Raw genomic sequence first — 13,504 nt, 5'->3', positions numbered from 1 at the left:
ACTTGTGCTCACAGAACTTGCATATGAGCTAAAAACCTGCAGTCTCAGCTGGCTGCTGGCCCCTGCAATCTCCACAAATTCAGTTAAACCTTAAAAAAAATTGAGTTACCGTGAAATTACCAGTAGAGTTATAAATCATGCCTTCTTCATTTTTGCACCCGTGTTTCATCCCTGCCTTATGACTCTGATGTGATTTCATCAATTTACATGTATAGTTCCATGCTCATGGAACTGCTGTGCCTTATAAATGATCTAACATTTTAAATATTTTTTTATAGAATCAGTTATACCAAGCAGTGGAACATTTCATGTAAAACTACCAAAGAAGCATAATGTGGAACTTGGCATCACCATAAGTTGTAAGTAAAAGTGCTTATTTTTCAGACCACGTTTATGGGATAATCTGTAGATATTAGTACATCTTGTAGTTACAGACTCAGGGTGTTTTTGGTATGAACTTCTTTTGCCTTTTTCTAGCTTCTTTTATTCCTTGTTCTCTTTTGCAATCCTCTTCTGTAACATATTTATACTCTCCTTCAAGTAGTTAACAAAGCCAGAAGTTTGCCAAATTGAATGTTTCACTTATTCCTTCATGCATAGGACATATTTAATTCCTAATAAAATTATTTATTTAAAACAAAAGAAAAATAAATCAGCAGAAATAGGTCCATGCAAAAGTATTTCCATAGTTGTGAAGTTTAAAGCAGTTTGTCATGGTCTCTCACAGACTCTTGAACAGAACCCCACAGAGAACAGGACATGAGGCTCCACATGTGTAGGGTTATTTTCTCCTGCAGAACCCAGATACATCCTCAGTCTCTAGAACGTGTGGACAGTCCTGAATGTGTGGGTCACAGCAAAGTCCCCTTTCACTAGGGATTGCAGAGATTGCTGAAGAAGGTCACAAGGGCCTGCATCAGTCTGTTTCTCAAAAACTAGTTGTTGCTGTGGTTTGAAATTAAAAGTGTTTCTATACTTTGTGAGGAGACATTAACACAATGTGTTGCTGGATTTTGATCAGGTAAACTCTGGCATAATAGTTCAGCTCTTGAGGGAAGGAAAAACAATCCATATCAAAGTTAATGGGCTTGACACTGCAGAATCTGATGTCATCAGAATTAACATTCTTTTATGGCTGTGGCCTTTCTTAGGCTATTAGTCTTTCTTTGGAGTTACTCATATCTCTTGGGGGAAGATTGTGCTTTGACTTGCATTCTCAAAGCTTTTACCAGCACAGTGGAATATGGTTAATCAAAGGTACAGCAGGGATCTCAGTGCTAAGGATTACATCTGAGAAACAAATGGGAGACCCTGCAGGTCTGTTTGCTTGTGTTGCCCACTTGAATGAATAACTGTTAGACTCTGTAAGATGTGATGTGATGCTTGAAGCAAAATCATACATGTACATGTATCTGTGCAAATGAAAATTGAGAAAGGAGAAAACATAGAGTGAGGCTGTTCTATGTAAATGTTATTCTTAGGATTGATAAAGGTTTGTAAGGTTACTGAAAAAATATAATCTTCCTAGTAATTTGATTCGTGTTGTTTTCTAGAATGCAGAAATCTGCTCTTTTTTTGTCTGTAGGAATAAGCTTTTAATGGAAAGCTAATATTCTTGGAATTGAGTATTTTGCACTCCTCTTCCAAACTTTGCATGCCTTACTGATCTGGAATTTCATTCAAAAAATTAGTGCTTTATAAAATCAGTGCCGTGTATAATCAGAGTAACATGTGGTAGGTCTTAGCTCTGCTCTTGTGAATATACAGCAGTAACTTTAATATTTAAATTTAATTATCTGTTATGTACAATAATCTCTTTAACAATATTCAGTGCATATGAAATTTATCTAGGATTAATTATTTACATGGTTTTAAAGGGTTTATATTAATAACTGGTAGAAGTCTTGAATTGCTGCATTTCACACTTGCTTTTCAGTGTTTTGCTCTGTTTTACCTAATTAACTCCTAAAAAAGGCAGTATGATTTGAAGAATGTAAGCATTTTATATTCATTTTGTGAAATTTCTGTCAGGATACTTTAGCGCATTAGCATGCCATTTATTACTGATATTTTCAGAAAGCTGTGTGATTTATTTTAAATAACAAATACTAATTGAAACTTGGCAGAGTTGGTATGTCTTAAGTTAGCAGGGGGATGGAGGTGATCAGATTTATTCACTTGTGGGCTTGATCTCTTAACAGTGATAGAGACCTGTTTCACCCTCTTCCAGAAAAACCTTTTTTATCTTCCATATCCCCCATTTAGCTTGGGATTTATATGAGAAAGGCAGGAAATTACCTAATCTGACAGACAAGACAGATATTTTTTGTCAAATGGGAAACACAACTTCACATTGGGTTGGCATGTAAACATATCTCTATTTTTAAGTCCAGGAGTTCTTCTAGGTCAGGTGTTAGGAGTCACAGATCCTAGGAGAGGAATTTATTTCTCTTTCTTGGAATTGTTTTCTTTGGTAATGAGCACCAAGAGTGCTTGCATGGAGTTACAACCAGGTGCTGTATTGAAGGCATGTCTGAGGTGACACACAGCACTAAAGACAATTAAGCTAATTCATGGTCTTTGAAACACAAGACTTGTAATAGGAGAAGAGACTTTCCTTAGTTTCAAATTTCTTAATCCAAGAAAAAAAAACCCAGAAAAAATTAAAAATCCCCTTAGCATAATTCCTTAAAAGCTGGACAGAAAAAAGTTTAATGAGCATTGTTGTTAACGATGAGCCAGGGCTCTGAGTTTTGAATAGCTCATGTCAGTTACTGGTCTTGCCCACTGCTGCCTTCATACACACATTGCAGTCGTATCATTCATCCCTTGTCTCTGCTTTATCTGTCTAATTTTACCAATGACAGATACTTACACTCAACAAAGAGCTTTATTTCATATTTTGCAAATACACGTCTATATATTTAATGCTTCATATATCACTAGTTCCACACCCAGTTACCTGATTGCAACAAATAGAAAGTCTCAGTTCTTAAAATTATATCATCCAAATAAAGCACAGGAATGTTCCTGTGCATGTGATTATGACAGAATCATTCCCTAGAAGAAGGAACACTTACAAGTAGTGCTAGTAGTACTCAAAGCTGTTTCTATTTATTTGCCATTGCCATTGATTTTAGACCATGTAATGAATATAGATTTTTCTTTTTAAAGACAAAAGCCTTTTTTAAATGGTTTTGAGTCAACTGGCTACTTTATCATAGACTATTTTTTTGTCAAGTACATTGAATGGTGTCCAGTAAAATGGCTTACTAGTGGATTCTGGTAATTGTAGTTAATACCATTTTTATTTTCCTTTCCTTTTCTTTTTTTTTTCATTTTCTTTTTTTCTCTCTTATGTAAGATTCTGATATCCTTACTGGTAATGAACTGCAGCACCTTGCTTCATAAATAATCTCTCTGAAGCTAGTGGGACTGCTCAAGGAATAAGAAGCTGCAAAGCTGGTAAGAATATCAGAATCTCACCCAAGCTATCATCAGTTTCTCTGAGTCATCTTGACTAGCAGCTATAATGTAGTCTGCTCTATTGTTTTTGTATTTCATCAGAAACAAGCTTTGTAAATATCTACAGATACATTGACTATGAGAATTTATTTTCTAAAGCATGTTTTTGTATATTTTGTGATTTTGCCTGGCAAGATCTACTTAATTTTGAAATATTACAAGCGATTCTTTTCAAGACAAAAGAATACCAACAGATTTCTCAGCTGCTCCACATGAACCAATACTTAAGGAACAAAAGAGCTGCATCAGTGTAATTTTAAAAAGCTCCTTCATCTATTTATTAATCACACTATTCTTAAAAATATCTTCTAGCTGTAAACCAGCATTGTGGATAAATGGGCTGACTTGGTATAAAAAGTATTCTTCCATCACATGAGCATTTTCCTTTGCTTGTTCAGTTTGTTCAGAGCTTGATCAAACTCCAAAGTTTGAAGCCAGGCTGAGAGTGAATTTTGTCTGGGTGGTGGGTGAGATGTCCACTCCAAAATCTGTCGAAGTCACTTTGTGGGGGGGGGTTTGTTTGAGTTAGCAGTTTAATAAGAAAGGAACCTTGTTTGAGGGGCTTTTAAATGTAATGGAACAGCTGATACACAGAACTGACAACACTTTATTGAACTTACTTTCAAGTAGCTGGGAAAGTTTAGTAGAATAGGGTAGAGACCTGAGATGGAGACTTAGGATCAGTAATTTAAAGAGAGAGAACAAACAACTTGTTTTAGAGCAGCCTTTTAAGTGCAACACTAGATTTAGTACCTGCACAACTTTATGCATTCTTCAGTCCACTTGTAGTTGTTCATACAAGCTCTAAGGTCTCTACAAAAGCTGAACATTGGGTAGAATAACAGCTGGGATAGGGAGGACAAAAGATGATATCTTCATTGGATGAGCAGAATGGGACAAGGACAGGAAACAAGTGTAAAGCTGTAACAGAGGCCGCAGATGAGGGGAGAGACTGAGCTGTGGTCAGGATTAGGGGCAGCTAGGACTTGAACAAGTAGACTGGACATGAGTGAGTGGTAACGTGCTTCGTTTTTAGCAGCCTCTTAAAACCAGAAATAATTCTGAAGTGGAGACTTGAAGCCGTACAGTGTCACTTCAAGCTTGCATTAATTGATGTGGATATATTAACTGGTCAAATACTGCTTTCCCACTGGAACTGTGGTTTCTCTGCTCTCTGGGGAGAGATGAAACAGTGGTGTGTAACAAAGGGGAGGGAGGCTGCATAATGAATGAGATGGAGGATTGCAGAAAGACAAAGGAGGCGATCTCATGGTCAAGGTGTTTTAATGCTACCCTGGAGAAATTAGGGTGGTTTTTCTTTTCTCTGCAAAAGACTCATGCTGAGACAAGTCATTCTGGGAGTGGGGGTGGAGATTTTCCATAAGTGGCTGCTTGATTTTGAGCTGAAGCATTGAGATCCTGGGGTTGCACTCAGAGAAATTCTACTCATCTGCAGCTGTTGCTGAAAATGCCAGTAGTTGTATTTCAGACATAGAAGCTGTTGCATTCTACAAACTATGGTGAGATATAAAGGCAGGGATATCTCAAATTGCTCACTGAAAAATGTCATACTTTGAGTTAAGTTTTCCTGTTTCCTTTCCTTTTTCCTTTCCTTATCTGTAAAATCAGGATAATAGTACCGAATCTTCTTGCTGGAGACAGCATCTGTTCACCAGTTTTTGGGTGGCAATCTTAGGCAATGTAATCTTAGGTAATGTGCAAAAAGGTACAAAAATTCAGGAGGAAATGAATGATTTTATTTCTGCAGCACAACTTGAATAATTTGTAGGAAGTATGCCATGAGCATCAAACATTAACAAAATGAAGTGTGGTGCATCTGCTTCTCAGCATGGGGGGATTAATTTCACACAGGGCTGTGTTTGGTGCCTACAAAAAGGCTTTCATTCTCCAGACCAAATAATAGCCCAGGAGAACTCATAAAATACTGCTGGTTCACACTTCCTCAGTTTGAAACTGTGATACCTTTGTGTGCAGCACCATACTCTTTGCATCCACATGTACTTTGTGGCTCTGCTCTTTGAGCTGTGCTCTTCCCCTCATTTTGGTTCCTCCTCTCTTATTTTTACAACAATAATGGGCACTTTTCATAAGTTCTGGAAATTTTGTAAGACAGTTTCATAAAAAGTATTTCAAGACCCAAACCCTGGTCTGCAGTGGAGAGCATATAACCTCAGAGTAAGGCAACCCAGAGGGTGAAAACATAGAACTAAAAAATCACCAAAGTGATAGTCTAAAATTTTAACAAGATACTAGTTGGTAAAACAAATCCAAAGGATTCAAGTAAATTATGGAATTGTAATGTATTTGACCTATGACATGAAAGTATGACGAACAAGCTATGAAAATTACATCTCTTATAAAATTTAATTGCTGTTCTCTAAATTGCAACATAATCATTTCCTGAGAGCATGCTGTTTTAGAAAAAATTCTAAAAATTCTTCAAAGTCCTTGTATGTCCATCTTCTGGACTTTTGAGACATTGCATTTGAAATATGGCTCTTCTTGAGTTCTTGAGCAGTTTCTTTGGATATTCAAAGGCTGTCTCAGCCAGGGCAGCTAAGGTTAACAAGACCTGTTAGCATACTGTGTTGGAAATGTCATTATTAATTTATCATGTGGTTGCTGTAGGTGAAGATCTGTCATTTTGCATCAAAGAGAAGATTCATGAGCTGCTAAAGTAACTGACATCAGGATTTTGTAGGTGATCCTCCAATATGGGCAGTTTTTTGGGTGATTGTCATTTCAGGCGTGGGAGCCTAATGGAAACCTTCTGTGAAAGAATGCAGAGGGCTCAGTACACAGAGCAGAAATGGTGTGGGGCAGTTGAGGAACCATAACTGTGCAAAACTAATTAGTGCTTTCAGGAGAGCTGAGAGCATCATACCGCATGGCAGTGTTTCAATATCAGCACACTGTTTGTTAGCAGTCCCAAACGTCAGTCTGTGTTCCCCATGTGGAGCACCTCCTGGACAGAGCATCTGTAGGTGATACTCTTCCCAAAGGTAGACAGCATGTGCTACACAGTTGTCTTAACGATGTGTCTTCATCACCCTCAAGTTCTAAGCTGACTGCTTGCCCTATCAGATCTTCAGTTTTCCATCAGCAAATGGATGAACCCTCCAAAACAATGGAGCTCCTTCAAGAAACAGTCCTTCCTCTGGTGTATTTTACTGCTTCCTAGGCAACTAAAGGTCAAGCAAAATTGCAGACCGAATTTCCTGGCCAAGGAAAGCTTATCAATTACTTTTGCACAAGTTAGTAAAGAGTTGCAGTGCCTGGTGTTGAAGAGCAGAGCATCTTTTTAACCATGAGGGACAGATAGAAAAATTGACCATTAATGTCAGATTCTTCCAAAAGGAGATGAGTGTGCAAGGAGAGGAGTGGTAGGAGTTTTACTAAACTGACTGGAATTGCGGTGCTCCTAGTAGGTATCCCCAGTACAAAGCTGGGAGAAGCTCACTACTCTTAAGGTCCAGCAGCAGTACAGGGGGGCAAGGTTACTCATGGAAAGAGGCACGGGTTGCTTCAGAGAAAGCAGAGAGCTCCAGTGAAGCAAACATCAGTGTGATGTAAGCTACACCTGTGCAAACATGGCAATAGAGTATCAGCCCAGTGGGCTGTATGGCCTCTGTCCACAGCATCTCCTTTATTGGGAAGTGGATTCCTCCTTCTCACCCAGCACACATTGCCTTCATACCTCTGTCTTAAGCACTGGATGGGACAGAAGTTGGTGGAAAGGATGTGGACTAGCCCACTCTAGATACATGGCCAGAGCAGCTCTGTTGGTCAGGAATATAGTACAACAGGATTTATTCTGGCAAAAGATCATCAGTAGTCACACTGGAAGATTGTAAGACAAAAAGTCTTCCTTATGTGTTACAGCTACACAGCATTTTATGACAGATCACTGGAGCTGTACTGTGGTGTCTTCCCGTGGCTCAATCCTGATCTAACCCAGAAATCACACATATCAGGCTAAGTTCATTTTGTACCAGTCACTTCAGTTCTGAAATGTTCTCATTTTTGAGGGGTGTCCAGTCTTGCCAATATGCTGCTGCTGTTTGTTTGTACCTGAAGTTCACATAATTTAGGGGTGGGGGAGGAATATAACACAAGTAAAGAATGTGTATGAAATATTGATTTATGGTCAGAACTAGTCCATCTGCATATCTAGAAACAAAACTAAATGTCTGTATATATTCTTGATTACAGCTCCATCAAGTAGAAAACCAGGGGACCCTCTGGTTATTTCTGATATCAAGAAAGGGAGTGTTGCTCACAGGTAAGACACTAGAGCTCCCAATAAAAATCTGTTTATGTGTGTAACCAGCCAAATTCAAGTTAAACAGAGAGAGCTTGTAAGAGACTGTGCGGGTTTTTTTCTTTTCTTTAATAAAAGCTTTTGTGAAAAGTTAGAAAATAGAAGGCATATTAAGAAGTAATTGTCCTAAAAATCCATCTTGTTTCTGTAACAATGTTTAGACCTTTTAGGATACCTTTCTTTTAATGTTACTAGAGTTCCATGTAACTTTTTCGCAGAACTGGGACACTCGAACTGGGTGATAAGTTGCTGGCAATAGATAATATTCGACTTGACAACTGCTCAATGGAAGATGCTGTCCAGATCCTTCAGCACTGTGAGGACCTTGTAAAGTTAAAGATCCGCAAAGATGAAGATAATTCCGGTATTAGCAATGACTATTGCAGATTCATGTGTATTTTCAGGATTTCTAGTGCAAAGGGGATTTCTTTTAAATTTTAGTGAAATGTTTTTTCTAAACATGTCTGTTTTATGCTAATGATAATCAGAAAATATGACCTAAAAAGAATTTTAATGGTATATAAAGTGTTGAATTTTCTCACTAGCTATATTGCTTACAGGAGCTGCACTGCAAAATTAGGTCTTAAGTTAGCTGAAAAGACAATTGCCCCTCAGGTGCAGCCATATAAAGTTGATCTGTTTCTTACTAGAGTATTGGGATTTTCTCTGCTTTTAAGATTGGAATCATGGTTAGCAAAGCATGGATCTCTGGGCTTCAGTTCTCCAGCAAAGTGGTGTAGTGCGTGCTTTGTCCATAAACTTAAAAATTTGACTTTGGTACGACTGTTCACATGCTCAAAGGTAAGTAGTACTTTACACACTGTGCTGGATATCTGATGGAGGAGCCATGCCTGATCAGCCCAGTGGAATAATGGACCTGCCATAATTTTCCACACCTACACCTATTAATAGTCTTGTGTCTTCCCCATTGTGGATTTCATAAGAGCAGAATTTCTACCTGGAGATAATAAAGTGAGTTCTGTTATGCATTGTTGTGCAAACAAAGGCAGTTATAACTACTATTACTGCTGCTGTTTATATTGCAGTGTTATACCCCCTGGAGATTCACTTCTCTTCAGCTCTATTCCATCTCACAGCAAAAAGGCACAACCTGCCACACTTTATTATTTCAAATTAAGTGCAACTCTTGAAGTGGTGTTTAGAATTGCACTAGAAGACTCTTTTCCTTTTTCTTCCTCCCTCCTAATTGTTCTGAAAGCAAACAAAGTATCTTCTTAGTATTATATTACAAAGCAAAGGCAGCTGCATTTAGTACTTGTGCAAATTGTTGCTGTAATTGAAACTTGGATTTCAGTCTACACCCATAGAAAATAAGATCTTTGCTCTCTTACCATGAACACCATGGTATCTGGTACAGATTTTAGTGTCAGTGGGGTTCTTATATCACACTTTTCTTTTACACACTCAGGTTGCTTGTTTTATTAGTTACATAATGTATCTATATCAAGATTCTCACACAACTACAGTGTTTTATCCGGACATGGCTGGTATAACTGAACAGATTCAAATGTGACTGGACAGTTACTCAGAAACCTACTGAAAAGAAAATACTTATACAAATTGTTCTTGTAATAATTGACTAAATGTCAAAGCATAAATGGAAGTATTATAGCAGATTTCAGATTCTTTGAAATTTGAAATGAGTGTCTGCTGAAATGTTAAAGAAAAAATATTTAGGAAACAGTGGCATAACAGGAGCAAAAGTGTAACAAAAAGTGGATCTCAGTTAAAATAATTCTTTGCATATTTGCCATTAATATACTTATGAAAGTTTTTTCTTCTCACAAAGGAAGAAATGTGCTGCTCAAACTCAACAGAGGAAAATAATAAATTCCTTGAGAAAATAAAAGCCTGATGCTAACTGATGAGTAGGCATGGAACATTCCAAAACGTTTTGTAAAACACAGAATAAGATTAAGATTTAAACTTCTTTTTATTTTTCACTGCATGCATTTTCACTTTCTTGAGGAAGGTGAGGCAGGGAGTAGGGCTCTCAGAGCTGTGTTCCTCTGAGCCTCCGTGCAGCTGAGGCCACAGCAGCATGATGCATGTCAGGTGCTCTTTGCCCTTGTCACCGTGTTGGTCAGATGTTTTCTGATGAGCAAGAGGCCAGTGGGCAGAGCAGAGGCACTGTAGCACAGAGGATCTACTGTCATTAAATGTGGTTTCCAAGAATTATCCACAATTGCATCACAAGAAAAGAAAGATAGAAAGTCTCCAAAACATGGGACCCATAACCATAGTACTTCAGTTATATCTTCTCCCCAGATGGAGGTATGTTTCCAGCAATTTTTCTCTTTCCTTTTCTTCTTGCCAGCTTCCCAAACTGAGGACAAATTTAAACCCAGATGAATCTAATGGCTACCTCCATTTCTTGAATACCACCATTCTTTGCTTTCACGGCAGAACTGACCTTCCTGGTGAATTCAGGGCACTTGTATGCCCTGTTTTTGGATAGCTCCAACATTCTGCTCAGCATAACATTCTGCCAATAATTTTCTGACCTACAGCTACTCAGAAAACAGACACAATGGACCAGTCTTCTTTTCAGTCATTCACTGAGATCAGTAGACTTCCAGCTCCCATGTGGAAGGGCTGCTGATAATTAGTAACTTCCTATTCACTTCCTGTTTATAGCAGAGAAGTGTTAGTATTGTGTCAACCCTTAGCAAGTGCTGGCTATTACATTTTCAGCTGGCACGTTGCTTTCACCCCTCAGTTGAAGTCTTGCACCATGTCCATGCCACTGCTGCATAAACAGCACCAGCATTTGATCCCAGGGGATTGCTTGGTGGCTGCTCCATAAATGCTTTAAGCAAGCAAAGCTGCCATTGTGCTGCTGTGCACATGCTAGCCCACTGTGTGCCACACTGGGGCTTCCAGGGGCGTCTGTCTGGGTGCTTCTGGAAAGAGCACGTCAGATAAAGTGATGTGAACTGTACCAAAACACTGATGGCAATGCCCCAAGTAGGTACAAAAACCCCAGTATTCTTTGCTGAATAAACTACTAATTCCTCTCTCCTTTGATTCTCTGTGTGTGGCATTTGCTGTACATGGAAAGCGAGGAGGAAATAGAACAGAGTGGAGGGGGAGGGTGTAGGTGAAGATCTAAATTTTCTGAAAATTGGGAAAAAACAAAGTAGCTTCAAAGACATCAGTGTTCCTCCAGCTCTGCCTAAAGTACCATGTTCAGTATTAGAAGAAGACAACTCTTTGAGCCTTTGCTAGTGATGTAGGTTTGGTTTTTTTTCCCTTTTTAAGCTTGTCTCTTTACGGGAACAGAAATGGTAACATTTGAATTTTCTAAGTTGTTGTAGTTAGTTTTAGTAACATATATGGAATGTGTATCCTAGACATTTTCCACATTCACTGAACTGCTCAAAATGTCACTACCCACAGATGTAGGAAAATTTGCCCACCAGACCAGCCATCCTGGCTGAATACCAATATCAGAACATCAGCTAGAAAGAATTTGTTATTTTGATTTGGGGAGAATTCTGGCATTTTAAATTTTTAAATATTACTTCACAACTCAAAGACACTGCAGTTGATTGCTCTCTTGCTGTGGTTGGGGATTTTTTAATAATATGTAAAGACCATTGTATAAATACAGGCACATTTCTTGTTGATGCAATACCTATTGAGTATTGTTTAAGGAAATACATTATATTTAAGTTTACTCAGTGATGGACTCTTTCCAGTTCTGATAATTGTTTGGTGTGATAAAATTTCAAAATAATGCAAATGACTTCATGCAATATCATGCAATAATATCTAATGGACTTACTTAATTCAGTTTAGTAGATAATTCAGTATACAGAAGATATTTTTGATTCTGTTACAAAAATCTCAAAACATGTCCATAAAAAATATGGACTGTTTTACAAATACAGCTGCTCATCTTATAATGACTTTTGACTTTTCCCAGAATTCCTTTAAGAAAGTTTGGGTTTAAAACTTTCAAATTACCTTTAATTTTAAATACCTTCCATTCAGTTCTAGAAACAGATGAGTATCAGTATTTATACCATGGTAGTAACTTACCTTTTCTGTAATAATGTGACGCTGTGGCAAATAAAAACAGTGTCCTGGTGTGCAAGAGGCAGAGCTTGGCCAGCAGGTCAGAGGAGGTGATCCTTCTCTCCTGCTCAGCTCTGCAGAGATTTCTGTGGGCTCCCCAGACATGGACACACAGTGGATGAAGTCCAGCAAGGGGTGACAAAGGTCAAGAGGAGAGCCTTCTCCTCTGAGAAGAGGCTGGGGGAGATAGGACCTCTCAGCCTGGAGAAGGCTCAAAGGGGGAATCTTCTTTGGGTGTATAAATTCCTGAAGAGAGGGTGTAAAGCAGACAGAGCCAGGCTCTCCTCAGAGGTGCCCAGTGGCAGGAGCAGAGGCAATGAACACAAACTGAAACATGTGTGTGAGGTTCTGTTAGAGTGTCAGGAAACACTGCTTTACTTTGAGAGTGACCAAACACTGGCACAGGTTGTACAGAGAGGTTGTGGAGTTTCTGCACGTGGAGATATTCAAGAGCCAGCTGGACACAACTCTGGGCAACCAGCTGTAGTTGGCCCTGCTTGTCCAAGGAGGTTGGACAAGGTGGCATCCAAAGATCCTTTTCTATCAGTCTGTGATTCTGTGACAAAAAAGCCTTAAGTTATAGTTTAATATAAAAGGAGGTCAGATCTAAGATCAGAAAATAAATCAGACCTAAAGATTTTAAAGAGAGTAAAATTTAGACTTAACAGATCGAGGGGAGCTTTTCTCTTGACATGTGTCCAGGTTTTGGCAATAAAAAATTGTATAATGGGTAATTTCTTTTTTTTAATACTCTAGTAGAATATGATTCAGAATTGTATCTGAAATGTGATCTTTTGATAATGTTGTTTGATTACCAGTCACTAGACTGAATATGCTATTTTTTTCATTCCTTCTTTCATAAGAAACCAATTGCATCCCCTTGGCATTTATTGCAGATGAACAGGAGAGCTCTGGAGCAATTATTTATACTGTTGAGCTAAAGCGCTATGGTGGGCCCCTTGGAATTACAATCTCTGGTACTGAAGAGCCCTTTGATCCCATAATCATTTCCAGCCTTACAAAAGGAGGATTAGCTGAAAGGTAAGTTGGAAAGCGCATTATTTTTAAATGTTCTTTCTGTCAAGATAGAGGTTTGTTTTTTTAAGCTAAAACCCCTAATTTTCATGGGTAAGCAATTGATTTCTTTATAATTCTCCAAATTGGAGTTTATAATATTTTTGCTGTTGTTTTTTGATCACTGCCAAGCTCCAGGAGCATGGGCAGGATGTACATTAGTATACAAGGCAGAGGACTGTGGTCCCTATTATGGATCACCAAGGAAAACCTAATCAATCAAAGAAGCTCGGTCACAGGAACATTTTAGCAGCCTTTCAAAACCAACAACCTTGCACAGTACAATAAGTAAAGGAAGCAATTCATGTGTCCAAGTTTATTGGAACTCATCATACTCTTATCTGCCACTGCATCTGTATGTGCACCTACATACACCATAGGATGCATTATCAGAGGAGAAATGCTCCTCATGGTAAGTGACAGATAGAGAATAATGAAAATTATAAGGATTTCTGTCACCTG

General features: G+C 38.4%; 1 protein-coding gene across 12 annotated transcripts in view; it reads left to right on the top strand.

The window, feature by feature from the left end:
* GRIP1 (glutamate receptor interacting protein 1) overlaps nucleotides 1-13,504 on the top strand; it is a 310,822-nt gene that overhangs the window by 277,326 nt on the left and 19,992 nt on the right. For all 12 annotated transcript variants that reach the window (XM_033514247.1, XM_033514243.1, XM_033514241.1 and 9 more), the window contains 4 exons: nucleotides 279-359; nucleotides 7,759-7,828; nucleotides 8,086-8,231; nucleotides 12,865-13,009. In XM_033514247.1, the coding sequence (XP_033370138.1) occupies nucleotides 279-359; nucleotides 7,759-7,828; nucleotides 8,086-8,231; nucleotides 12,865-13,009 (442 nt within the window). The remainder of the gene's footprint in view (nucleotides 1-278; nucleotides 360-7,758; nucleotides 7,829-8,085; nucleotides 8,232-12,864; nucleotides 13,010-13,504) is intronic.

Source organism: Parus major, chromosome 1A, assembly GCF_001522545.3.
Source record: "Parus major isolate Abel chromosome 1A, Parus_major1.1, whole genome shotgun sequence".
Lineage (NCBI taxonomy): Eukaryota > Metazoa > Chordata > Aves > Passeriformes > Paridae > Parus > Parus major.
This window is presented reverse-complemented; position numbering and strand designations above follow the sequence as displayed.